This window comes from Hyaena hyaena, unplaced genomic scaffold (assembly GCF_003009895.1).
Source record: "Hyaena hyaena isolate Hyena2069 unplaced genomic scaffold, ASM300989v1 scaffold_33, whole genome shotgun sequence".
NCBI classification, from domain to species: Eukaryota; Metazoa; Chordata; class Mammalia; order Carnivora; family Hyaenidae; genus Hyaena; species Hyaena hyaena.
The window spans coordinates 1,200,242-1,227,973 of record NW_024080666.1 but is presented as its reverse complement, the minus strand read 5'-3'; the positions used below and the strand labels follow the sequence as shown (position 1 = coordinate 1,227,973).

The window sequence follows — 27,732 nt, the reverse complement described above, 5'->3', positions numbered from 1 at the left end:
TTTATATGAGCCATGGACCATATAAATCTTACGTTAACTTGTCTGTCATACTTACTGCACAGTGTTTCACTATGTGCCAGGTGATTTATGCTCAGTATTTCTTTCCCTCTTTCAACAACCCATTTCCTAACCAGGAAGTTGAAGCATCAGGACATTAAATTACTTGCCTAAGGTCACAATGCCAGGAGTTGGCAGGGCCAGGATTTGTGCCCAGGAATGACCAACTCCAGACCTGGCGCTGTTAGCCATCACGTTATTTTGAGTCGTAAAGTATTCCCAGTTCTCCCTAGGCCTGTTACCTCAAAAAGATTGTCAGATGGGGAGAAGAATATGGAATACAACCTAACCTAGAAGTTCTGGATGGCATGAAAGACCTGTCCTACTTGGAATTCACCTATAACCTATTTATGTTTTAAAGACCTGGGGGGAAGCTTTACAGCATAGGCCCAAGGGACAATTCCCTCCCTAGCCTTTATGGGACACACAGTGATGCGTGCACATGTCATCTTTCTTTTAACTTACCAAATAACAGCTTTTTTCAATCTGATTTCATGTGAAGTGCCCAAGTATATGGCTTTGGACAGAGGGTTCGATAAACATTTATTGAACTGGTGCTTACTACTGTGTCCTCTCACATGCACATGCTTACTTTTCCCCCCATGAATAAAGTATACATGTGGGCACAGGGAATATATTTTTTTCACCATATATGCATTTATACCTTTCGAATTTATATTTATCACCTATGGAAGATTTCATAGCTCTGAGCACACAGCACACACACACCTCCTTGCTGCCTTGATTGGGAAGGTCCTGGTTTTCTGACGGCCATGCCTAAGATACCGGTTTTCCTAAAAGCAGGCATGTGCACCATCGTTTCTGACCCCATGACGAGTGCTGGACATCGCCCGCTGCCACCTTACCTATCATAGGCTGCAAGACCCCCTCGGCGATTTTAATGAGTTGCTGGTAGATTTGAATGGAAAGGTCACTCAGCACCTGGCGGTATTCAGTGAGGTCAAAGTTCTTAAGACAGTGCTCGTTCTGCTTGGCAGTATTCTGAGTCATGAAGCCCTGCAGAGAGAGAGCCAGCAGGGGGTACTTTAGAGGCTCAGTCGTCTGCTGGATCAGCAGGACTTGCGGGCCTCAGGTGACTTTCATATTGCCCTATCTGTGGGGCCCGATCAGGCTCTATTAATATGAGGTTCCACAAGAGCCTGTAGAGCTTCTTGTGGCCTCAGGGGTAGCCCTTTAATTTGAAGGCAGAGCAAAAACTCAGCATGATAAAGAAGTCGAAGCCGCTTAATTTAAAAAGCCTAAATCGTTTAGTCCACCTCCTGAGGTGGTAATTTCCCTACGGCAGCAAACCCACATTGGCAGCAGGTCCAGGGAAAGAGGGATTCAGGCTGTCAGATCCTGTCCCATTCTCTTCCTAATAGGTCAGATTACTTTAAGATGTGAAATACACAGCCACTAAATGAGTATGGCCCTGGATCAGATGGTTTTGATAACAAGAAGTTTTACATGGATTCTATTGTTGGGTGTCAGAATAAGCCGCAATGATGTCATGGCTACAGCACCATGTCCTCTTAGCTTTCTATGCTAACAAGATGAAATAATGTTAAATTGAAAGGTTTGCTAATATCGAAAAGGATTCATGTGACCAATGTCCCTTTGCATGCAAGCGAAGGTAAACCAACAGGAGCCGGAAAGGTGTTTTCAGAAGAGTGACCACGCTCAGCAAAGTCTCTCATACTAGGTCACGGTACAATTCTTTTTAATGCTTATTTTTGAGAGAGACAGAGCGTGAGTTGGGGAGGGCCAGAGTGAGGGAGACAGAATCTGAAGCAGGCTCCAGAGTTGTTAGCACAGAGCCTGACACGGGGCGTGAACCGTGAGATCATGACCTAAGCCGAAGTTGGATGCTTAACCGACTGAATCACCCAGGCACCCCACAAAGCAATTTTTAATAAAAAAAATAAAAATAAAAATAAAAAGCAGGTGCAATAGCTAAGATATATATTTTTCCCCCTCTTTATTTAGACTGCACACCTCTGGTTATACTGTACTTCAAGTCTTATGCCTCTCATTATGTTATTCTCAATATAAGCAAAAAAGGAAGGGGAGAAAGGAACGTCAATGGAACCTCCAGGGATCTGGGAGGAGTTGGGATTCTTGCTGGAGAAACCAGAGCGAAGACATATGCCACATGGCACAAAGTCACTGGGCTAAGTGCAGAGTATGGCCACAGTTCTTTCGGGGGCCAGTGTTGGGAATGGTGAGCTCCAGGTGAAGCCGGGGGCCCTCAAGGATCAGAGTAGAATATGAAAATAATGCAGTCAGCTGGGCTCCAGGCTGAGTAATCAAATTTGGCTAGGAATATAAAGCTGGGCCTTAAGGCCAATGTGCACAAACGTAGTTTAATTATGTCGTGCCTCTGGTTCTGTGTCTGCCTTAAAATGGACAAACTAATTGGTTGGCTTGGGAGGTCATCTTATACATCAGACAACTACCTGAGCTTTCTTCCAGCATTTAGTGAGATGGGGTTCTTCCAGGAATTTGGGGTCACAAGGGTTTCCTTGGAGAGTCCCAGGAGCACCGAGACAACGGATGGGTCGTGTAAACTCATTTCTCTACCAACTCTACTTATTGGATTCAGGGTGCTCTCTGGGGCTCCTGGGACCCTGCAGGTCACCTAGAGACAGGTATCCTGTGGCCCACCTATTACTGCTTCTATCCCGAAGTCCCAGACGGTTCTCCACAGACCTTACATCCTCTCCTCCAGGTAGAACACATTTGGACAGAGCAGGGCTACCTTCCATGACACACCAAACCCCAATTCTGAGCAGAGACCTGAGGTGCTCCAAAGCAGAACACATATCGTGGTGGCCAAGGAAATGAGGGTTTGATGGAAGAATGTGGGGGCACTTGAATGGTTTCTAAGTGCTCTTTAGGGGATGGGGCTCAGCTCACCTCGTCCCCACTGTATTGTTTCAAACAGTGAAGGAGGCGACAGGTGTTGGATAACCAGAATGATGTCATCTCAAAGTCGTCATTGTGCTTCTGTGAAAAGAAAAAAGATGTCCCTACTTATGAGCAGTGGTGCCCATCTGGGTAAATGCTCACCTGGTATCTCTCTCCAGTTCCACAACAACTCCACATGCCCCCAGCAGGCGTGATGGGCAGGCAACTTCCAGTCATGAAGACGAGATCCGCTGTCCAGAGGTTGTACTTCCCGTTCCTTCACTAGTGGGGATGCCACACAGACCTCTCTCCCCCCTGGTTCCCTGGCCTGTGGCCCACACCTGAATGCACTCTCGCAAAGCTAGGCTACCTCTATGGCTGATGAGTACAAAGCCAGGGGACAGACAAGGCATGAGATCAGCAGCCCTGGGCTGTACATGAACCACTGGACATCTGGCCCTGGCAGGTCCTGATCTCTCAGTTACCCAACCTAAGGGATGTAAGGAGCAAGCCAGTGAAAAACTCTAGCACCCTATTATCTAGAGGGCAGATGTCCCATGGCTTCAACCATCTGGAAAAGGGCTATGAACCATGACTTGATGAAAAAGGCTGTTCGACAACCCAAAGAGCTATGACACAGTTTCTGTCCCAAGGCCAATAACCGCACGGAACTCATTTTGTCAGGTTGAATTGTCGCTGTTTAAACATCCGAAGGTAGGAGCTATGATGACCACAGAATCAGAGTTCTACAGAAAGTGACGGGTGGGGCTGGGCATGCTAGGGACAGAGCCTGGTCGTTAGGAAAGGTTTCCCTGAAGAAGAAACCTGTGAAGTCAGCCCAGGGCTCACCCAGATGGTACTCATTTTAGAGGTCGAGGCAGGAGACCCCAACCTGGTCCCCATTGTGTCTGTTTAGGGCCAGGAGGGGATGAAATGGCCTGTGGGGCCCAGAACTGGGCAGGTGGTGCAGAGACCTAGACCGGTGGGCAGGAAGCTAGGAGTTCAAGGCTGGTGCTGATGTGCTCCCAGAAGGAAAAAGGGGGTGAGCGATAGCGGCTTCGTGGGTCTCTGAATCAGCCTGGACTCCGAGCTTTGGAGGATGGCTTGCAGCTTGCAGGGGAGTGTGTAGGAGGCCTGAGGGTAGTCTTTGGGAGCAACGCCATGTGGGGCTTGGGCCCATGCGGAGGAACAAATCCCTCCTAGTGGGAACTGTGCTCCCCCAAAAATCTCACCACTCCTTGCAGCCTCCATGTGGTCAGCCTACAGGCCAGCCTCTCTGCAGAGGCAGCCACCACACTGGTGAGGAGTCCTGTGCCTGCAGGTGGGGTCGCCAAACCTCCCCTGTTCCGGCCTAGGCCTCCTCAATTGCAAGCTGATGGATGTGTGCACCCTTTGCCATGCCATCGCCCCGGGTGCTGGGCACCCAGCTCCGTGGAAAGGTCTGGGAGAAGGCCTGGATTCAGGCTGTGCTCCTGGACATCACTCCAGGGCAGGGTGAGCCCACCCTTCACTGAGGCAGGACATCCTCCTTGCATTTCTAGCCAAGGCTTTTGGAAGCACCAGGTGCCCTGGATTTCTGGACATCCTGCATCCTCCATTTTGGAGCCCGAGGGTCCTTTTCTAGAAGCTGCCTAGGCAATCTGGTTCCACCCCAAGCTGATTCTGTGCTTATGCTGTTTACCTTCAGAGCTGGAGATGGGAGAAAACCTGCTGCTGCAGAGCCCAGAAGGACAGCGGCTATGAGGACATGTAGGTTTCCCTCCATCTACTGCAAACACCACCTCCGGCCAGGGGCACTCACCTTCAGGACTTTCTTAATGCCATTGATGGTGGAGGTCAGCAAGGAGTGCACCTTGAGGTCGTCGTTGACATAATCGGCGTGCCTGATGCACATGTAGAGGATGTAAGCGGGGAGACAGGGCACCGTGCCCGCCAGGGTCTGGGGCTTCAGGTCTGACGGTAACAAGCAGCCGAGAATTAGATTATAGTACATGCTTGGGGGCTCTGGGAATCCTGGTCTGATGTACAAAGATCTTCCATATTTTCCTTATGCTCATTTAAGAACACACTCTCATGGAGGTGAGGGAGGGGGACCAGGGAGGAGGGCAAGAAGCTGCCTTGGATACACAAACACCTTCAGACCCTGACGACTAGTTTCAGAAACTAGTTAAAAACTTCTACCTAATTGGACTATAACGCTAACTAAAACAGGCTCCTAATGGCTCATCTTTACAACATGAAGGGAAAGAGCCCACAGGCAGCTCGCTGCCTGAGTTTCCATAGAGGCCATGGCCCTTGGCCACAAGAAGGTTCTCCAAATGGCTCTCCAACCAGCGAAAGCTCAGGGTAGGGGCCTGCTGTGCCCACAGCTACTGCTTGTCACTTACAATGGGCCCTTTGGCAGCGGGTTGCAAGAAGGGGTCCAAGGAGAACTTGGCAAACTGCACATTCCCGAAGACAGCCTGTGTGCCAAGGGCTGGGAGGCCACAGGGACCTTTAGCCTACTTAGCTATCAGTGTGGAAACTATTTAGCTGGCAGAGGTGCCCAGACATTCTCAGCCAATAACGGCTGAGTAGGCCCTCGACTGGCCACAGCCACGCCCTCGCCCCCCTCCCCTGCAGGGCCACCACATGGCGGGCGTTTCACCAGCCCCTCCCCTGCTGGCCTAACCCACGTATAGCTTGCAAACGGCTTGTCAAGTCCTGGAATGTCCTACTGGGACTTGGGTCCTATTTCCCATAGACTTCTTGGTCTGCCCAGCTGAATGTAGCATCTTGGGGGAAGGGACCATGGCTCTACGTTTCTCTGTCCTCCAAAGCAACAACCAGCCAGCGTGGGTACCCTCAGAGGACCAAGTCTTGGCATTAGTTTGGAGGACAAGAGAGAGGGAACGGTGGAGGGAAGGTGACTGGGCACTGTGTGCAGGCAGCTTAGCGGGAGACGGCCTTGTCTGGGGCCCCCTGGGCACGGGCACAGGGAGGAGCCACTGGCCTGCTGGCACACGCAGCCTCCATCACTAGGTTTTCACTCTAATGTTGTCAACGCTGAGTTTCGGTCACCACAGATTAGAGACTCGTCCCTAGCAGCACGAAAACAAGATGCAGCCTGTGTAAGGAGATGTGGGAGGACTCCTGTCACATCGTAGGACAACTGTAGGGGAAGTTAGCCTTTATCAAAAGAACAGAATACTCAACTACTGCAAATACGCAGAGCAAAAATCCGAAGCGAATCCTGCGCTAGGCTGGAGTCACCCTATTCTTCTGTGGCCCTGGCCTGGTGCCCAGCAGGGTGGGAGCTCTCTAAGCTTACATTTCTCTGAAACAATGTTTACCACTTATGTTAACTTCAAATACCCCTGCAAAAGCTACCACTTCTTCAAATCCGATGTGAGATTTTTCGTGGCTTTAGCACAGTACTTTCACCTGTTATGTTTCACAACAGGGGGCAGGTGGGGTCAGTCGCCTCACCCCCATTTTACAGAAAACCTGAGGCCCCCGAGAATGGAGCTCGCGGCTCAGAGCCCAGGGAACCAGGCTACCAAAGATTCTTCCTTTCTCTCATCCAGGACTCTGTTCTCCATGCCTCTCTCCCTACCCTGCAGGCAGGTGCCTACTTGGCTGGCACACAGCAGGAAGGCAGGCGTGTTGAAGCCAGATGGAGAGGGGTCAGGAGGGACAGAGCTGCTGTGACTGGCATACCAGGCCTGAGGCTGGCGGTGGGTGAGGTGAGGGGGAACAGAGGGCTGAGGCTGGGTGGGGGGCGCAAAGTGGGGAGTGGGTCCTGGTGGGATGGCAGTGGAGTCGGGGGGGGGGGGAGTCTAGGGGGTTGGGTCATCACAGAGGGTCCTGACCTGTCACTAGGTTCCGAATGAGAAGGGCCTCGTCTTCCTTATGGTACTCCAGCATGCCCTGGAAGTCCTTCTCCTTCCGCTGGACGGTGACCTGCCTGTTGAGCTCATGACGTCTCCTCTCACTCTGGGCCAGCGCCTGGGCAGCTGCTCAGGAAAGAGACAGGGAGCATGAAGAGACACCTCCAGGCTGCAGGCCCAAGAGGCAGGGATGCCTTAGGTCGGTGGTGTCTGAGCCTGGGCCTGGGGACCCAGCATTCTGGGCTCTCTGAGCTCCCGCACCCCTCACGTGGTCTGTCCCCGCAGCCCAGGCCACACTCCAAGCATGACCCAAGTTGCTTAGCACCAGGCACTGGGGTCTGTGCCAGGCAAGGGTGGAGCCAACCTCCCACTAGGCAGGCAGAGCAGGGGGATCCTGGGAAGGACGGAAGGTCCAGGCTGCACGGCCCAGGCTGCCAGGGGGTGGGTACCCCCCTCCAGCTGTAAGAAATGGAGCTGCCATCTGTCTGGAAGGTGGTCATGGGCCCCGGCCGGCCGCCCTGTCGGGTTCCCTGCATGTGGCCACAGGGCAGCTGTCGGGACAGCTGCAGTGTAGCCCCATGTGTGTGTGGGGCCTGGGCACTGTCACGGATGTGAAGCAGGATAGTAGCAGTGGCACAGGAAGGTAAGGGACCATTTGTAGCCTCCAAACGCAGATCAAGAAGCAGGAGTGTGATAGGCAGTCTTTGCAATGATGCAAGTTTGCAAAGGATTCAAGAGGCATTTGGCTGGCATTTTGCTGGCTGGGGTAACAAAGGCTTGTCAAGCCTCCCTCAGGACTTCTGTTGGCCTGACATCATGGACAGGGTGGTGGGCACCTGCAGGGCTCTCCCGAGAGCCTGCTACCTACAGGGCACTGTTCTAAGCATGGGGGCAGATGTGATGGGGCCTCTCTCTGAGGACGCCCCAGTCTAGCTACGGAGACACACCCAGACGTTTCCACGGGAACACACATTACAGCACAACCTGGCCAGGTGCCCGGCCCCGAGTGAGGGCTGCGGTGACTGCTGGAGCTCAAGGGAGGAGAGGTGAAGTTGGGGTGGGGATCTGAGCAACCAGGTGGGAAGGAGCTGACCCACCAGCCCCAGGGCATATAAGGCTCCCAGGGGCACAGGAGAGGGCAGAGCGAGCACCGAGAGGCAGGCATGCGCTGGAGGGGAGGCTCTGTGTGGGGCGGGGTGAGCGGGAGAGGAGCGGAGGGAGAGGGTGCAGCACGTTCCGCGGGGAAAGAGGAGGTGGCTGGATACAAGGGTCAGGGCACAAGTGGGGAACGGGAGGCTGCCGCCGTCACGCGGGGACTAGGGGAGGAGGGGCGGGCAGGGCAGGGAGAGCAGATGATGGTAGGTCTTCAGGATGGAACAAAAGGGAGAAATCTGAAGCCTGTGTGACCAGGAGAACTCAAGAAGAACGGAGAAACCCAAGGACGGCGTGGGGCCGGACAGACCAGATAAGCCCTGGCCTCCTAGAGCCTCCTCTGGAGTAGCAGGTGGACGTGAACAAGTGATTAACCAACGTCTGTGTTGGGTGCTGTGCCCAGAGGCACATGGTATTAAGGACAGTGAGAGACAGCACTTGAGCCCTGGGGACATGGTTTTTTTTTTTTTTTTTAAATATTTATTTCTAGGAGAGAGAGAGACAGAGTGAGCAGGGGAGGGTCAGAGAGAGAGGGAGTCACAGACTCTGAAACAGGCTCCAGGCTCCGAGCTGGCAGTCAGCACAGAGCCTGACGCGGGGCCCGAACCCACGAANAGACTCTGAAACAGGCTCCAGGCTCCGAGCTGGCAGTCAGCACAGAGCCTGACGCGGGGCCCGAACCCACGAACCGCGAGATCATGACCTGAGCGAAAGTCGGACGCTTAACCGACTCAGCCACCCAGGCGCCCCGGGGACATGGTTCTTGAGATGAGACTGAAGGGATGAGGGGAAGGATCCAGGCGGTGAGGGGACCAAGGGAGGATTCCGTGCTAGGTGGCATGTGCCAAGAAGGTGTGGAGAATGACAGATTTATAGTAAGGAGTCAGGGCAAGAGAACATTCTGGATGTTTCTGGAAGAGCAATCTAAACCTGCCTGACCAGGGCCAGATTCCAGTTTGGAAATTTGGTCATAAGACTGACCCCTCTCCTTCCTGACTGCCCATCGCATCGAGTGAGGGTCCGGGTCTATGTGTCAGGTAGCATTCCCCCCGCCGCCCCCCGAAACCCTGCCAAAAAGTCTTGCCTTCCAGCTTTAAGTCCTTGGAGGGTAGGGCCATAAGGACACTGTCTCGGTGCAGAGCTCAGAGTAAGCACCTGAACACATGATTTATGTACCTGAGTCCAGGATGTTGGAGCTTGTGGGCAGCTCTATCACGTGACTGGACTGGGCATGGGCACCAGGAAATTGGTAAAGCAGAATGAGTGTGCAGAAGGAAGCAGCAGTTCCCTTCCCGCACTCAGGACAGAGCACACATGTGCTTCACCCTCCCCCCCCCGCCCCCACGCTCCCATCCACCTACCTTCTAGGTCCTGCACTTTCTTCATGTAAATCTTCAGTTGCTTTTTGAGCTTCCTCTCATTCTTTTCCAGCTTTTCTACCAGCTCCTTAAGGTCCTAAAATCCGAAAGCAGCAGTGTGAGGTGGCCACCAACCTCGGTCAGGGCATACACCCTTGCTGACCGATGGCCTCTAGATTCTCTATTCCTGCAACAGGGCCAAGGACACAGCCCTGGCCCTTGTCGCTGAAGGCCTTCTCCGCACCACCCCCCTTTCCAGAGCAGGAGCCAGAGCAGGGCCTGCGGGCGCCCTCACTCACCAGGTTCTCGTTGGTGAGCCGGGAGAGCTCCTGCTGGACGCCGAACTCCACCTGGGCCTCCGGGGAGAGCAGCAGCGTCTGGCAGAAGGTCTGCTGCTGCTTGTCCAGCTCCTCCTTGAGGCCTTCCACCTGGGCCCGGAGCCCCTCCACTGCCTCCTCATGCTCGCGGCTCTGGGCCTGCAGCTGGGCCTCCAGCAACCTGCCCCGGGGAGACGAGGGCGGGTGACCCCGGGGCGCAGGGGAGCGCCCTACGCGAGGGGCCGCAGACAGACACGCAACAGAGGAGCAGCCAAGCACACGGCGGCAGCAGGTGCACAGACCAACAGGGAAGGATGCTGAGGGGAACAGGCTGGCAAGTGGGCCAGCCTGTCCTCTTCAAGGATGGGAACTCGGGGCCACACACACACACCCCTGGTCTTAGGCCTTTTTCCTAGACCTCCCCGCCCCCCCCCCGCCACCACTGCCATTCCCTGTTCCTTATTCTGTGCAGTCTCTTCGTTTGGGATCGAGAGACTGTCTCCATGTCAAAATGTCACCAGTGGAAATAAATTTCTTATAGCACCATTGACATAAACATTATCTCCATCTGCCCATAGCCTGCGAGAATCTCCTCGTTAAGACAAAACCCTAGTAGACTGAGATACTTCTATCACCTGCATATTTCCCCTATTGTAGATGATCGGCAAGTTTTATAAAGGCAACACATTAGCCCCCTTCCTTATTATCTTCACCACCACACCCACTTTACCTGTGGATGTAAATATACCATTTCCTCTCTAGTCAAAACAAAAATTAAGACTGTTTGCAAACCATCTGGGGAAAGGTTTAAGCTCAGCTGGTGTCATGAGCAGAAAGACCTAGAGAAGATCTGAGGAAAGTTGGAGAGAAGTCTCAGAAGACTCTGAGTCTAAAAGTCACCTGCACCATCCTGGGAGACACCTGTCCCATCATAAGAGAAGGCAAGGGGTTAGAGAAGCTTCCGAAGCTGCCTTCTGCTCAGGAAGTGCTAATATGAACTAGGTGCTACCTTCTTGGATTCAAGACCAAACTTTCTGACTCAGGGCAGTCAGCAATCACATGAGAGGAAGAGAGGAGGTTCTGGATGAAAGGTATATCCAAAAGCGGTCTGGCACGGTCCACATGTTGGAAATCCACCCCGGTCTTTTCCAGGGATGCAAAGATTGTGACCAGAGCTTAGCAGTCAGGAACTGGAAGTGCCTCAGAAATGCCAGTAAGAGTCCCCAGCTGCCCTGGAGGCAGGGAGGCAGAGAGAGACGGTTTTTAGTTTCGCTAGTTTGGCTGCAAGACAGGAGGGAGCAAGTCTCCAAAAGAGCGAGAGACAGGAAGTGGGTGGTCCGCTCCCCCGTGGATGTGCGCAGGTCTTCTATAGCTGCCGGCTCCGCTGTGACATCGTGTGTGACGCCTGGCTCCCAGGGGCTTCTCGACGCTCATACACAAGAATGAAGAAACAATGGAGAAATGGCTGATTCACCCATTCAACACAGGCAGTGTCACCAATTGAAAGAGCCACACGGACATGTGGATTGTGGAGGAGAGTTCTACAATTAAATCAGCATTTTAGAGGACATACGATAGTCACAGAATATCCGATCTCAGCTACAATACACTAAAAGCATCACCAGTAAGTTATAAACCTACTGAGAGAAAATAGAAATACCTAGGTTCTAGGGACTCTACCCCAAGGGTCAGTTCCTGGTTTGTGCTGTGAGTTTGTAGCCACATCTTTCTTATCTTCCACAGAGACTACAGTTGGGTGGCTTAGCCCAGGGTTGTGCGCAAGGTCCCAGAATCCCTGTCCAAGCATCAGGCTAGACGCCTCATCTAACTGAGGTCAAGGGTTCTGATGCCACAGCCAGTGACACAGCTGGTTCTAGAAGCCAGGACTCCTGATGGATAGGTCTACGCTTTCAGTTTTGTTAATGCATGCATGTACTTACTTATCAGAAAAACACCTAATCTAGAGAGCCCCAAGGAGTCACCTGGTTTTACACATAGGCTCCTGCTCTAATAAACTAAACTTCTCGGTGGGACAGAACTTGTTGAATAATAGCCATTATAACAGAAGTATCAGCTTCTGTTATACGCCAGGCACATGCAAAATGCTTCACCTGTGTTAACTCTACTCCTTATAACGACTCCATGAGGCAGGTCCTCTTCTGATCCCCATGAGACCAGCAAGGTAAGAGACAGAGGACACCTTGCTGCCAGGCAGTGGGGCCGAGGGAGACACACTGCCTCGAGAACCAGTTGACCTGGACTTTCTATTCCCAACAACAAATGCTCTTATTGCTGTAAAGGGACTGCCAGCAGGTCATCAGCAGGCAAAGCCTTGGAGATAGTGTGTGACAGCATCAGGTTCCATTTTCAGCCTCCCCCCACCAGGCCGAGTGAGCTGGGCCAGCACTCACTCCACCTGTTTCCTCTTCTGGGAAACAAGCCTGCAGACCATCGCCCCATCTGTTGCTGGGAGGCTCAAATGCACAAAGGTACATCACAGCCCCGCAGCACCATGCGTGGGCAGCCAATGGAGGGCCACGGCCATCACATTTTGCTGTTTCTGTGCATGTTGAACCTCCCTTGCCAAACTGCTCACCGACAGCTGAAGACCAATGGCTTATGGATTCAGAATCTGGGATCAAATGGAACCAGATTCAAGTCCTGGATCTTCTACTGAAGCAGCAAGTTCCTGAAATCCTGCAAGCGTCAGTGGCCTAGCCCCAGGAAGGTTCCACTGAGCCATCAGGTGCTACTGCCCAGATCCTGATAAGCAGCCTCTCCAGTCTCACCCACGCAGCCAGAACACAGAGCGCCAGCCAGGTAGCCTGAGGGGCCCCGTGATTCGTGCCTTTGCCTCCACTCCAGCTGAGAAACAGCTACGCGTAGACATGAACAGGCAGAACAGACAAAGCAGGCACAGGCAGAAAGGCGTATATTTGACCTGGCAACTTGCTTTAGGCCTTGGTAGGCCAAGCCGAGCTCTCCGTCTTCATTCAAATATCCCCAGTCCTCAGTCTTGCTAGAAATAAAGGACAGAAGAGAGGGCATCCAGCACAGAGGGAAGAGTCAGGGAGGCAGAGCGCCCAGGAAAGTGAGGCCATTTTGGCCAAGGTGTGGACGCCAAGGAAAAAAAAAAAAAGCTCAAGAACTCCCAGTTTCTCTCCTTCCCACCTCATCACCAGCACCCGAGTGCCTAAGAACATCACCTCTCCCGCAAGCTGGGTTTCAGAAGGGGGTCCGTACACTCTCACGGGGGCTCATGGGTCACGAGGGGCTGGAGAACATGTTGCAGAGGAGAGCAAAGGGTTGCTTCTGTCCCTGTAAATCCTGTAACCGGCAATGGTGCAGGCTGGGTAGAGGCATTTCCTTGCCGTCACACTCCACCCTTCCCCCCACCCCTCCTCTGACCAGAAGGATTCAGAAAAGGGAGATTCAGGGGAGATGGCAACAGAGCACGGAGAGGAGGCCCCGTGCACGGTGGAGCTGCAGAGGGGCTCCCGGGATGCTATGTCCGGCTGTACTGGGGCATCCGGCTCAGTGACGACCAAGAAGATGGCTCCCTATTGTCTGCTTTTCAATGTTGCTCTCCTCTCTGTCACTAAGGATACAAAAAGCATTAGCTAATCCCACCTCCAGCCCTCAGTGCAGTTGTACATAATAAAACTGTTAATAAAAACAGTGCCAAGCAGGATGCCAACTGAACGTTCTCTGTTCTACCCGGGGACTGGGGTGCGTTACTCCTACTGACCCAGCCTGGAGTGCAGAAGGCCGGCTGCCTTCTCCTTGCAGATCCTTTCGCCCTCGCACGTCGCCCAGTGTCTGCCCAATGCCAGAAGGGCAGCTCCAGGAGATCAGGCACGCGTCCCATGCTCCCGCATCCACGCACCCGCCCACCTTCACAGCCCTGGGCGCACAGGACACAGCCAGTGGGACAGGGCGGCAGGTGAGCCTCGTCTCGGGAAACTGTACCTCCCTCTCTGCTCCTAGGGATCCTCCTCCTGCTGGTCGGACCCCAGCTTTCCCGGCAGGAATCAGTGAGGAGCTCCAGGTGGTGTGCATGGACCAGCAACCCCTAACTCACAGGGGAGAGATGATCGTCCCCAGGAGCCACTACTACTGCTCCTGCTGGGTTTTGTGGGTGGTGCAGGGGGTGCAGCCACCTGCTTTACCTCCCCAGAGCTCAGCTTCGTGAAGAGGGACCCTGGGCCTTGTGCAGCTCATACAAGCTACTTCCTGGGCAGAGAGGGTCACATGGCTACCAGGTCCTATGCTGAAAAGCTTGAAGGAGAGGGAAGGAGGCAGAGACCATGGTGAGTTTACTTCTGGGGCTACTCTGGCTTCTGTGCCCCAAGGCTACCCTTTACTGCCACAGCTTGTACTCCATCCGGCTGGGCAGTGCGGGGGTAAGTGCCAACCAGCGTATCCTGGGAACCTCTCCTACTTGGGACTCTGGCTCCTCAAATGTCCAGAGCTCTCAGGGCGCCTGGGTGGCTTAGTCGGTTAAGCATCCGACTTTCGCTTAGGTCATGATCTCGCGGTTCGTGGGTTTGAGCCCCGCGTCGGGCTCTGTGCTGACTGCCAGCACAGAGCCTGGAGCCTGTTTCAGAGTCTGTGACTCCCTCTCTCTCTGACCCTCCCCTGCTCACGCTGTCTCTCTCTCTCTCCTAGAAATAAATAAAACATTAAAAAATTAAAAAAAAAAATGTCCAGAGCTCTCACCTAGGCTGGGCCTCCCCAGAGACTGCCTTTTATTGTAGACTTCTTGCTGTCCCCTCCTGTGCTTAGCACTTACCCCGCCTGTGTGTCCCCCATCTATCCTAGCAAACCCAAAAGCGACCTGGGCCGCATCAAAGGGGAGCTGACGGCTTAGCCCCTTTGCCCTTCTCAGCTATTCACACAGCTAACTAGGGCCTTTTAGTAACTAGTGCTTGAACCCAAGTGGGCAGCCACTGGAAGGAATTCCAGGCATTGCTGAACAGGAATGCAGGATCTTTTGCTCCAGCCATCCTGTCCACCATGTGTGGAGAGATCCCAAGATGGAGAGGACTTTCCTGACGCGGACACCTGGGCTAGAACCCAGGTGGGCTTCTGCACCTGGTCTGTGGCTCGTCCCCTGCCCACACCGGCTGGCCCTCCAGATGCCCCGAGGAGGGCACCACTGCTCGCCCTCTGCCAGGTGTCTGTGTGTTGCTGAGTTACACAGTGAGGAAGTTGGCATTAAATTCCTGCTCAGAGGGAGACACTCTCAGAATTCTTAATTCTGAAACACGCGAGGCAGTATGCACAAAGATAAAAGGAGAGACTGTGGGGGCCAGTCGTCCCACAGCGCTCAGGAAGTCAGGCAAACCAGTAAATTAAAAAGCAGTCAACCAGCTCCAGGTCCAGCCTTTGTTCCTGGATGAGAGAGAACCAATTCCTCTGGAGAGATTCTCCCTCCCCTCTGTGTGCTATTAGGACCGAAGGTCTGGGAGGGCGCGCCACCTGGTGGTATGAGAAGGAAAACCCCAAATGACAGCTTACGGAATTTTTTTAAAAAATGTTAAGTACCTGATGTCAATTAAATTAACAAACGTTCACGGAGAGTCTCTGGTGTACACACCACTGTGCTGAGCTCCATTCTCAAGGAGGCTGCAGACGCACTTGAATAAGCCACAGGTAAAGCCTTCAACTGCAGGAGCGTGGAGAACTACCACCCCAAAGGGTATGTTTGCCTATTGTCCTAGGATAATATTTGCTTTCTCTCATGCAGAACATTAGGGCTATGACCCAACAGCCATCCATCTGTCCCTGCCAAGGACCCACCTCCCTGTGGACAGAAACCGGCAAGGTTCGTATGAGCACGATGGTGGTCAGTTTCCAGTTTCTGAAAAGAGCATGTTGTGCTCCACCGATATCCTTATTTCTACCCAACTGCCCAAGAGATTCCCCACAATCTCTAAGAAAGGGAGGCAGCAACCCCAATACCATGAACAGGATGCTCTGTGGACAAATATGCCACTGAATTACAGCAGATGGGAATTGAGCTGATGGCTCGGGACCCACTGAATCCTGGGAACACTTAGGAGGGAATGATCACCTCACAGAAGCCAGCTGAGGATTTCTAGCCAGGGGCAGTTACAGTGAGGACTTGAGAGAAGGGAGCTGGGGAGCAGGAGGCTCTTCCTTCTCCACTGTTCCGAGCGAGGCATCCCATAGCAGCTGGGGCTCAGGGCCAAAGGGGCCACGGAACTCCAAGCCCCTCCTAAGGAGTCTGCACGCACCTCTTTCTGGTTCAACAGGATCCCCAAGCAGGCCCATTAGGGGGTGAGTAACAGCCCCAGGTCTACCTGTCCAAGCCCAGGTGCCATCAGGCAAAGCTACCTTTGGGCCTCCTGTTGTTTCCCGGAAACTGCTGGGAGGAGGGGCTGCCCGGTTTCCTGGGACCCAAGCCAAGGTCCAATACTGCACCCTAAGTCTCTCTTTGGGGTTTGACAGACTTGCGTGGAAATGGCCAGTGGCCAAAGGAGCACTGTTCCAAAGGGGCACTATTCCTGGCCCCAGACCTGAGCTCCCACCACACACGCCTGCTCTTCCTTAGCTTTGCGACCTTGAGTGCACGGCTGGAGGTGAGGCCAGGCTGCCAGGAGCAGGACTCTCCGCCCCACCTGGCTCCCCATCCTCCCCATTCCCTCCAGACCCCCACCTCTGGGGCAAAGACCAGCCGTCTCGTGACTCTGGCCATACAGAAAATGGTTATAATGTTGGTGGTTTCTTAGTTCCCAAAATGTGAAAATGAGAGCCCCTTCTGTAAGCAGAAGAGCTATCCACATTCCTGTGGCTCCTCCCAGAGCCGCCCTCAATACTGGCCTCCCTCCCAAACTTGAAAACAAAGGAAAAGACACAATTGTAAGGATCAAACAGAGCTCTATAAACTCTGGAAGTTAGTAAGCATAAGAAGTTTTAAACTGGGGTTACCATGGACTCTGAGGGGGATGACCGGGCATGCGAGAGTGTCTAGAATCCCTCCATAAATCTTGGCAAACTTCAGTGCAGCAGTGCAAGATTTTCCTGGGGAGGGGACAGAGCTTTGCAGTCCCTCCCACCCCAAATTACACATGCATAACACAACTTCTGTTCAAACCAGAACACTCTCCATTAGAGGGAAATCATAGGAGAGGAAACGCAGCTCGGTCATCAGGGTGCTTTTATCACAGGAGCAGCCCTGGTCACAGATGGCCTCGCTGCTGAGCTCTAGGAATCACGCCTGCACCCCCCTGCCCACTGCTGTCCTCACTCCCTGCTGGGATCACGGTGTGGGCGAGACACAAACTGCAAGGCTCGCTTTCCAGGGGTGGCAGGCACTGGGGAACTGGTGCTTCCGGCTTCCCACTCTGCTCCGGAGACAGCCAGCAGCTCCTTTCTGTACTTGGTTTCACAGGCTATTAGTTTCCTATCATACCATTTCTGGGAACAGAAATATTTTAACATCGAAGAAAAGCTATTTTTATTTTATTACCAGAATTATTGCTGCTGCAAAGGAAGACAAATCCAGGGTAGTAAGGAGCCCCTGGGACTGGATCCCGGACGACCACTTGGGTGAATAAAAAGGGAGCAGAGAGCTGGTAACAGCTGCAGTTCTGAAGATCAGAAAGATACATTCCCTAGCTTGTCAAAGTCCAGCTTGTTTCCCCCCTACCTTTTTTTTTTTTTTAATTCCAAGTATTTCCTGTGCTCTTTTTTTCTTATTCAATGCATTTCTTCACCCAAGATAATTTTTACTAAATCTGGACTCCAGTTTCAGCACTGAGAGAGGGTCACCTTCATTTCCTGTTCTCCCTCCTTTGGGGGACAGAATCGCATCTCTGCAAATTGACTTTCCTGGGGGGGGGGGAGGGTGTCTTGCTAGAATGCCTGCATCTTCTGATTACCTACACAGTGGGTGGGAAGCAGCCCAGCCTCAGAGTCAGGCCTTCGGCATTGTACCTTGACTCGGTTTCAAGCTGGCCGCTTGTCAGAGCAGCTCCCCCTTTCTGGGCCTCAGTTTCCCTATCTGCAGAAACAGGGGTGAGTTTAGAAGACATGGCAATCACAGCGCTGAGTCTCTGAGGCACTGTGCCATTCCTGCAGACGACTTCGCGCTGCCCTCAGCGGCACCCACTGACAGTTTCCGGATGGGCTCGCAGTTTTCATTAACTCTGTACAAATGCTTAGTGACTAATCACCAGTCAGTGAGTAGAGGTGAGAGAAAGGTGGTCGGGGAAAAGGCCGGCTCTGTTCTTACCTGTACCCACGGGGGCACCGAGAGGCAAAGACAGCAATCATGGCAGGAAGGGTTCTAAGTGCAAGACGCAGACTAACTCACCTGACCTTCTCAGTCTCCATGTGAGGTTACCTGCTGTGACTGTCCCCAGTTCAGAGGAGGAGACTGAGGCACGGAGCCGTTATAATGTAGTTACTACGCACTTGGTAAGCCAGCCCTTGGCCACAATGCCCTGGGGTCTCAGCCAGGCTCCCTTGCCATAACCCAGGCGGCTTACACTTAAGGAGGGACTAGAGGTCTGTTCATTAAAGTCCAGGGAAAACTCATTTTAGCCAACGTGGTAGTGGTCAAGTTCTGCCATCCAGCCTCTTGGGTGCCTGGCTTCGGTTCCAGCTCTTAAATGACAGGCACTGGGGCCCCACTGGCTGGGTTGAAGAAAAGATAAATGGGTGCCTGCCTGGGGTGGGGGAGAGGGGCGGGGGCTCAGCTGGTTGAGCGTCTGACTCGATTTCTGCTCCTGTCATGATCTCAGGGTCATGGGATCGAGTCCCATGTTGGGCTCTGGGCTGACAGCTTGGGATTCTCTACCTCTGCCCCTCTTCACCGCCGCCCGCCCCCCCCCCCCCCATGTGCTCGTTCTAAAAAGAAATAAAGCCAAGAGCTGGCGCAGGAAGAGCCCCTCCCACAACTTGGCTGGGCTCATCTGGTGCTGGCTTCCCTCTGGGGGGTGAGGGTGGGGCACTGTCAGCTTGTACTCCTCACTCCTCCTGTCAATACTTGCAAGGAGGCTCCCTTTCCAAATGCTCTTCACAAGATCTGGGCTCTGGAAGCTCCAGCTGTGTTACCGAGTCTTGCTGAAGCTGACAAGTGGTTTGCTGAGGGCGTGGGACTCGCGGAGTCTATTCCACCTCATTTCCTACGTAAACCCTGAGGCTGAGCAGCGTCTGAGAAACAGCCTTCACACATCAGGTTGGGCGAGGCCCTTCCCCATTGCCTCCTCCAGGTACAGGCACCATGAGGTAGGACTTACCTGTTTGTCTGGCAGACCCCATGATAGGCCTCGATGGCGTCTTCCTGATCTACATGCTTCTCACTGTTAGGCCAGCTTGTTCTCGCATTAATGTTCGGCTCCTAGAAGGTCCCAGATTAAAAAAAAATAACTCTGGTTACATAAACAACTGTTGCAAAATGACTTTATAGACTTTGTACATACAGAAGCATAAAAACAAGCTTTTGAGGGGGCGCCCGGGTGGCTCGGTTGGTCAAGCATTCAACTTTGGCTCAGGTCATGATCTCAGGGCTTGTGAGTTCAAGCCCCGCATTGGGCTCTGTGCTGACAGCTCAGAGCTTGGAGCCTGCTTCGGATTCTGCATCTCCCTCTCTCTCTGTCCTTCCCCATTTCTGCTCTCTCAAAAATAAACATTAAAAAAATTAAACAAAAACTAGCTTTTGGGGAAAAAGGAAAGGCCTAAGATGACCTCAGTAAACAGCAGTTAAACCCAGGCATGAAAGGCACTTTCGAAGCCACAGAATGACAAGGCCTGCCTGTAAAAGGCTCTGAACGTGGAGTGGGGGGGGGGGGGGGGGGGGGGGGGGGGGGGGGGGGGGGGAGATGGCAGTGACAGGGTCTCTGAGGCCACAGCACCCCAATCTGAAGGGCAGGGCGAAAATCTGTCTCCGTGTTGATCCTCCACACTCATGAGGGCTTACTTATCCCCTCCATGTCATCCCAGGGCCATGCCCAGAGTGACCCAGGTGGCTTCTGTCTGCCCCTTCCCACTCCCCAATCTGTCCCAGAAGGTGAAAGCATTAGGGACAAATGCTAAGGCAGACTTGCCACCCTGGGTGGGCTGAAAGACTTCCTCTATCTCAGAATCAAAGTCAATAGCAAGAGGTAAAGCACGAGGTGAAATACAAGGCCAAGGGGGCGGCTCAGGCCATTGCTCTTGTTTCTAATTCTGTGTCTTGTTCTTTTTGAACATGTTCATATTGAGTAACTTCAGAAGATTCTAGAAACTTCCAGTAAAGTTTTGCATGAAAGGTCATGCTGAGAAGGCAGCAAGTGCCTTGCTGTGCCTTTAGAGGAGACCCTAGAGTAAGAGAGTCTGCATTTTTTGGGTTTAAGGAGCCCACGGGTAAAGCTATGGAAGCAAAACACGGCACATACTACCTAGTGTCACCCCTCACAAGCCCACCCAGTGCTGTCATCTTGTTACCATGCTCTTGCCGGCGAGCCGGCGCTGGTCGGCGCTGACAATCTGGGTCCTCAGGATGAGCACCTCCTCCTTGCGAACCTCGAGCTCCTCATTGGCCAACTTGAGCTGGTTCAGCAGCAGGCTGTAGCTGTCAGGGGAGCTGTGGGTGGAGTTGTTCTGTGTGGCGTGGTCAGCCACGGCTTTCCTCAGCTCATTCAGGTCGTTCTTCAGCTTCTTGTTCTCTGACTCTAGCTCTTGCCTCTGGAAGACAGACCAAGCAGCACACTCCATATCCCCCTAGATCTAGAGCAGTCTCTTCTCCCCATGAGGGCTTCCTTCTCCACCTTCCAGAATCAGCCTGCCCCAACACCCGCCATGAAGCTAGGAGCAAACTTCTCGTTTTAACAGTGAAACCCATGGAATAAGTTCTGACTGGAAAAAGGTCAGTAATAGTTAAAACTGGGGTCTGGATTTGAACCCACAACCCGAAGTTACTGGTGTGAAGCATCTGACCTGAGGCCTCTAGGAGAGCATTCCCCATGGAGATTAACGGTGTTTAATTTCTAAATGTATTTGGCCATGATACCCAGTTGAGGAAAAGCCAGGTTAATTTTAAACAACATGCTTTTAACACTGGACTTCCTAGAAACTTAATATATTAATGTACTTTGTGACTTTCCAAGAGAGTGTAAGGATCCCAGGGTTTCCTAAACTGATCTCAAGAGCCTTCCTATCCAACGCACTTGTTCCAAGGGGCACCACAGGACCAATGTTTTGGAGTATCTTAGGGACACACCTTTGTCATTTAGGTCACACAGAAAGCCACCAACTGTCAATGGCAGAAGAAAAGCTACCTGTGTGCAGTCAAAAATACCATCAAAACAACTTTAGAATGTATTTTAGGTTTCCTGGGTGTAATGTTTAGCTTTGTATTTGACAAAGTCAAACCATATAAAGTTTGATAATCACATATATAATACTCTTAGGGTCTTGGGATACATGAAATTCAAAATTTCCCCCACAAACCCTTATAATGTGAATAAGGAATGACTGGGTGCACAATTATTACAGAGCCAAAGGACCACAGAACCAGGAGGCCATATAAATAATTGCTCCATTTTCTGAATGAGGAAGCTGAGGACAGAGCAGAGAAGACTCACAGTGAGGTTAGGAGCCTCTGTCAGAACTGGAGTCCAGGATTCCTGCCAGCAATCTCTGCCAAGGGTGACTGGCCCGAGGACCCTTCCACCCCAACTCACCCCCACATGGGGCCTGCCTAAGCCTTGAACCCTGTACCCAAATGGTGTGCTTCTGTCCCTTTATGTATTAGAGAAGGATCGGGGGAAGTTCTGAAATTCTGGTAATTTCAGCAAAAATCACTACTCATCAAGGGGTCCTTCCTAGAGTAGCTTCATCTCACCCATGTATTTGTGGGTAGGTTTTTCAAATCCAATTTGGTAAGGATCATGTTGGAAAAGATGCCTGAATAGTCTGGTGTGTAGACTTATCATCTGCTTAGATCTTGGTCTGCTCAGAGTCTACACTTGGAGGGCAAAGGACACCACCTCCCTGCCTCATGCCCTCAGGAAGCATTCAGCTGGACACATAGCAGGGGCCCACTAAATACCCGCTGAGGGGGCTTTGCCTAAAAGCCCCATTTTGCATTACTTCCCTCAAGGTCTGCATCTGTTAAGTGAGAAGAAATGCAGCCTCCACAGCACTGGTCCTTCCAGAAACCAGCCTCTGTGACAAGGTGCAAAGGTTAAGTCAGGTTTCACCAGAGACAACGAAGGAAAAACCAGGTCCTGGGACCTCAGGATCATGGCCTAAGAGGGCAGAGTGGTAATGGAGATTCAAGAGTTTTAAGTACTTAGTGAGCCCTGTCTGAGCCTGGCCCAGGCTGGCAGTGGGGATACAGCCTGGGGGAGCAGTGTGAGCATCTTCCCCAGGATCCGAATGCAGGGAGAGTTTTTGAGCTGACTTTAAAATGGGAGTCTTAGAGGCAGCACCTTGCCCGTAGACTCGAAGAGTGGCTCGCAGACTAGGGTGGGCAATGGAAATTTCGGGAGGGTGAGAGAGAGCAGACTGCTGGGCCCCATCTCAGAGCTTGTGATATAGCAGGTCCAGGCTGAGGCTGACGACTTGCATTTCTATTATGCCTGTGGTGATGCTGGTCCAGGACCAGTCCTAGAAACCCACTGGGCTAGACCTGCTTTACCATTTTTTTAAAAAATGTTAATGTATTTTTGAGAGAGACTGAGCACAAGTTGGGGAGGAGCAGAGAGAGAGGAAGACATAGAATCTGAAGCAGACTCCAGGCTCTGAGCTGTCAGCACAGAGCCCAATGTGGGGCTCAAATTCATGAACTGCGAGATCATGATGTGAGCCAAAGTTGGATGCTTAACTGACTGAGCCACCCAGATGCCCCTTATCTTTACCAGTTGTACAACAGCCTACTGTTCACTTGCTCAGAGAAGGCAGCTGAGGAATGGCATGCACCACAGAAATCTGTCACACCCACCCCTCTTCCACGGGGTCTTAAACCTTTAAATATCATATGCAGAAAATAAGTCTAAATCATTAACTCAAAAAAGGAAAACCCTTACAAAGCACCCACTTCTGTGGCCCTAGTTGTTCAAAAAACCATGGGCATGATTCAGGGCTGGTCTCCTGGGGCAATGCAGTGGTTACCAGAGTTCTCTGTGGTCCTGTGAGAGGGACCAGATGGACCCCGGCAGACTGGGCAAATTCCCAAGTCCCTGGGGATGGGAGAGGGGGAATGCTCTGATGCCCCTTTCTGTACACCCCTCTTTGCCTGGGGGCCTAGCCCCCCCATCACTGTAGTAAACATAGGCCTGCTTGCCCTGGGGCCTGAGGCCTTCTACCCTCCAATCCTGCCAGTTCTCGAGGGGCCAGCACTGGGTGCAGGGGGACATCCCTGTGCCTTACGTCTCTCCGTGTAAGTCTGGATCACTTTTCAAAGTGAAGTCATCCCATTGGCCACATAACTCACTGTATCAAGTAGGTAAAAACATATGTGATATAGTAACATGTATATGTAGCCTCTGTCCCAGGTTCCTAGCAATGGAGGCAAGAGGAACATCTTTTGTTATATTTGTTCTTAGCACCTGGTTCCTGACTCAGGGGTCCTAAAACCCTTGGTGCTTCCTATTGGGGGTGAGGGAAGTGTCCATTGTTAGTCATAATAAGTCCCTTTCAGCCCCAGCTAGCTCATGCCAGTGAGGATGGGGACGGGGTACCAGGGAACCAATCCTGAGGTCAGAGCAGTGGAGCCTACGCCCCACCCACAGATGCCCTGAGAGGGAAAGAGGAGGGCTGGAGACTGAGCTAAACATCAATGGCCAATGATTTTATCACTGGTGCCTGAGTAATGGAGACCCATAGGTGAAGGGTTCCAAGGGCCTCCAGCTGGTGAGCATGTGGAGGTGGGGGGAAGCTCTGAGCCCCTTCCTGCACACCTGTGTCTGCTTCATTTGCCTACTGAGCTGTAGCCTTTATAATAAACCAGGAGTAGTAAATCAGATGCTTTCCTAAGCTCTGTGGGCTGCTCTAACATGTGACCAAATGTGAGAAGGGGGTCATGGAAACCCCGGGTTTGTAGCCAAGTTGGACAGAAGTGTGGATAACCTGGGGACTTACAGATGTGATTGGCATCTGAAATGGGGGCAGTCTTGAAGGATGAAGGCTCTGACCAGTGGGGTCTGCACTAACTGCAGCTAGTTAGGGTCCAAGCTAAACTAAACTGTGGGACACCTATCGTTGGGGCTCCTGTAAGTAGAGATTATAGCTCCTTGTAGTAAGTACACATTTGCCTCTGTTTCACAGATGAAGAATCGGAAGTGTCACGTTGTGTGCTTATGGCTCCACTTACACACAGACTCAGTCATCCATTCTCCACAGGGTGAGAGTTTGGGGAACTTGTCGGCCAACAATCTTACCTTCAGACTATTGTAGGCTAGATCTGCATCCTGGTCCAAATCTAGATCATTCTTTGCTTGTTCCTCCTGCACGGATAAGGAAACAGAAGGTGAGCAGGGACCACAGACAGCTGCCCCATGGCAGTATTTCCAACCACAGAAAACATGCTCATTTTGCCCACACTCCCTGCCCCATGTCCACTTCCTTCCTACCTCCAGAATATGGGGCCCTACTTCAGGCCACCAGGAAGCTCTCTGTAAATGACCCTCCTGCCTGTCTTCACTGTCTCCATCACTTTATTCCCAGATGGTTAGGCATGTGAATATGTATACACTATGTTACAGGTTGAATCATATCTCCAGAAAACATGTGGAAGTCCAAAGCATGGTACTCTGTGAATGTGACCTAATTTATAATTTATCTGTCAAATCCCACTTTTAATTGATTTAATAGCCAGAATGCCTATTAATAAATAGCATATTAAATGAATAGGAGTTAAAATACTTGCATTTGGGGTGCCTGGGTGGCTCAGTCAGTTGAGCGTCCGACTTCAGCTCAGGTCATGATCTCACGGTTCGTGGGTTCGAGCCCCGCGTCGGGCTCTGTGCTGACAGCTAGCTCAGAGCCTGGAGCCTGTTTCAGATTCTGTATCTCCCTCTCTCTCTGACCCTCCTCTGCTCACACTGTCCCTCTCTCTCTCAGAAATAAATAAAACATTTAAAAAAATAAAATACTTGCATTTGTCTTCACAGAAATATTTCTTGAAATAGTATCCTATACCATGTATTTTGTGGAATTTTGACATGTGTATTTACTGGGTTAAATAATCTTCTATTTTTAATTTGATAAGTGGTTTATGATTGAGTATTGCATTTTATTGGGTGGTTTTTCCGCAATTAGTAAGATGATTATACAGACTTTTCCCTCATTTTGTTAATATGTTGAACTATACTGAGAGATTTTTTTAATGTAGAAATGTTCCTACTGTTCTGTGACATTTTATATTTGACTATTGGGTAGTACCTTTTTTAACACATGACCAATTCAATGTTGATTTTTTAAAAAAATTTTGTATCTGGGTTCATAAGCAAAATTAGTGCTATATTTTCTATTCTTGTTCTTGCCTTATTTTTGAAAGATTATAGCAGCTTCCAAAATAAATTTAGTAGCTCTTCAAAAAAAAAAAAAATGGGATCTTTGCAGATAAAAATCAAAATCAAGATGACGTCATTAGGGAAATATGCTACGCCTGGTGCCCTTACAAGGAGATCTCTCGTTCCTCACTCGTTCTCTCTCTCGTGTGCGTGCGCGCACTCCCTCTCTCCCTCTCTCTCTCACACACACACACACACACACACACACACACACGCATGCCACCTGAAGATGGAGGCAGAGAATGGAGTCACACAGTGCCAAGTCAAGGAACTGGAGCTAAGGAATGCCAAGGGTTTCCAGCAACACCCGATGCTGAGAGAGAAGCATGGAGCAGATTCTCCCCAAAAGCCTTGGAGAGAGCATGGCCCTGTTGGGACCTTAATTTTTTATTCCTGGCCTCTAGAACTACGAGAGAACAAATTTCTGTTGTTTGGAGCCATCCAGTTTGTGGGACTGTGTTTCATCAGCCGAGGAAAGTAGCACCATAACACTTATACATTTAAGAAGATTAATATATAATAATTATGTGCTTATTAAGGAGCTTAATGAGCTACTCTTGGTTTTTTTGGGATGTGTGTGAACATATGTATTCAGTTTTCCCAACTGAATCACTAAGCGCTTTGTGGAGAAGCCTGCTTCCCCTATGTCACCCTACAGCAGGGAGTCTGGCAGCTGGCCCCCTTGATGCTCAGTAAAATGCTGAGTTTAATTCCAAGGAATTAAACAACAGCAACAGCTGTGATGCTAGCCCATCAGGACTCAGCGAACCAATGACTCCTATAATTGTCTGGCAGCTACTGAACCTGAATTGCCAATAAGAAGAGGGCAGAAACACCTGCATAAATGGTTAACTGTATGGGGGTGATTTCAAGTAGTGCATGACAGTCCTTGAATAAAATGGGTTTTGGCACTAAAACCTGACAGTGCTTAATTAGATTATCTGCAGTGCTAGCAACCTTAAGTCCAAGGTAAGGCCATTCCCTGCTGTGCATGGATTAGGTGTGCCCAGACATACAGACCAGGACGGATGGGAGCACCTCCTGGAGACTCTCCCAGATCTAAGGCTGCTGCATGGACCACATGGTCTCCTACCCGAGCAATCTGGGAAAGCCGCTGTCCAGGGTACACTCTCTGGCTTGGCTTCTGCCCCATTCATGGTACTGGACAGGACTCCTCAGGGTGGGCTCTTCATTTGCTGCCCCAGTGAGAGGCTTGTACTTGTGTTTGGTGAAGTGTGGGTTTGCCGCATGGCCACTCATAATTGTTGAGTGCATCTGGTTCTCAGAAAACAGAGATCATCCATGGTCAAGGGGCTATATTAAGGCGGACTGGCAGTTATGTTTCTAAGTGGACAACCCACTGGAATCACCCTCGAGGCAAAAGTGACTTTGCCATGCTCTGAGAAAGGGAGCTGGATGGATGGGAAGTCAAACACAGGGACAGCATGGCTGTCAGAGGCCCCATCCTCACAGCAGACTGCCACTCCCACACTGATGGGATGTCCTATAGACTTCTCTCTCTAGCTGCGACCCCACACCACATCTCTCCACAGAAAAGATCCAGGTGGCTCAGGTTTCCTCTTGGGACCAGGGGCAGATCCAAGAACATGATCCCTGAAAGCTCAGTTTCAGAGTGCTGTAGAGAGGGGGGTTCCATACCTTCCATCCCATGACCTACCTCCTGCCTTTCTTACCACACTCTGTCAGAAACAAGATCTTTCTCCTTAAAGGGAGATCCTCAATACACATTCAGGGCTATAAGCCAAGCCTATTCTAACTCTTGTTCAGTGATAACTTTTTTGAAGTTTATTTGAGAGAGAGAAAGAGGAGGAGGGGCAGAGACGGAGGGAGACAGAATCCCCAGCAGACTCTGCACTGTCAGCACAGAGCTCCACTCAGGGCTTGAACCCATGAACTGTGAGATCATGATCTGGGCCAAAACTAAGAGTCAGATGCTCGACTGAGCCACCCAGGTGCCTTCAAGGATTATTTTTCAAGAAAGGGATATCCCTTTTTATTTGGTATCAAGAAAAAGAGAAAGCCTAAAGCCAAGATTTCAAAGTTATTTAGGATTTCTGTGGTGGGGAATCTGGAGAATGGACCTTTGGGGATAGCTGGGTGGGCTGGGGACTTGTACAACAGACGTGGTCTGATGTCATCTGTGTAGCTTTTAATGGATTTGATTTGCGCTTGCCTGTCAGGACCACTTCTCTTCTGAGGGACGTTTGTAAACCTAACCCGTTCACCCTCCAATCTAATCTACCTGAGAGACTGGAGTCCACCAACAAGATTTACCTCCCCACTTAGTGCTCAGAATACCCAAGAATGTTCTTGCAATACAGACCAACATCTATATCACATCTGAAGGGAAAGGGAATGCACGTGTTACCAAAATGAGACTGTGTGTAGAGGCAGAAGCAGGGCTGAGAAGCAGGGAGGGGGGTTGAACCCCACAATGGGCAAGTCAGGCTTGAGAACAAAGACCTCTGACAAACCCATGATGAGGTCAGCTAATGATATGACCCATGTCAGAACTGGCCTTTCT

At 51.4% G+C, this 27,732-nt stretch overlaps 1 protein-coding gene and 1 long non-coding RNA gene across 3 annotated transcripts in view; one reads left to right on the top strand and one right to left on the bottom strand.

Moving 5' to 3' along the window:
- Positions 1-13,351, top strand: part of LOC120229677 — a 38,431-nt gene extending 25,080 nt beyond the window's left edge. Inside the window, exons 2-4 of the long non-coding RNA XR_005527808.1 lie at positions 4,652-4,867; positions 6,567-6,689; positions 9,417-13,351. This is a non-coding gene — a long non-coding RNA (uncharacterized LOC120229677). The remainder of the gene's footprint in view (positions 1-4,651; positions 4,868-6,566; positions 6,690-9,416) is intronic.
- MYO5B (myosin VB) overlaps positions 1-27,732 on the bottom strand; it is a 333,306-nt gene that overhangs the window by 7,914 nt on the left and 297,660 nt on the right. The window contains exons 27-36 of one of the 2 annotated variants that reach the window (XM_039228822.1): positions 24,054-24,119; positions 20,116-20,355; positions 18,930-19,030; positions 12,602-12,679; positions 9,643-9,841; positions 9,347-9,440; positions 6,816-6,959; positions 4,766-4,917; positions 2,974-3,063; positions 924-1,074 (exon numbers count right to left, since the gene is read on the bottom strand). In XM_039228822.1, coding sequence (XP_039084753.1) covers positions 924-1,074; positions 2,974-3,063; positions 4,766-4,917; positions 6,816-6,959; positions 9,347-9,440; positions 9,643-9,841; positions 12,602-12,679; positions 18,930-19,030; positions 20,116-20,355; positions 24,054-24,119 — 1,315 coding nt within the window. The remainder of the gene's footprint in view (positions 1-923; positions 1,075-2,973; positions 3,064-4,765; positions 4,918-6,815; positions 6,960-9,346; positions 9,441-9,642; positions 9,842-12,601; positions 12,680-18,929; positions 19,031-20,115; positions 20,356-24,053; positions 24,120-27,732) is intronic. The other variant, XM_039228821.1, reaches the window with a different exon arrangement.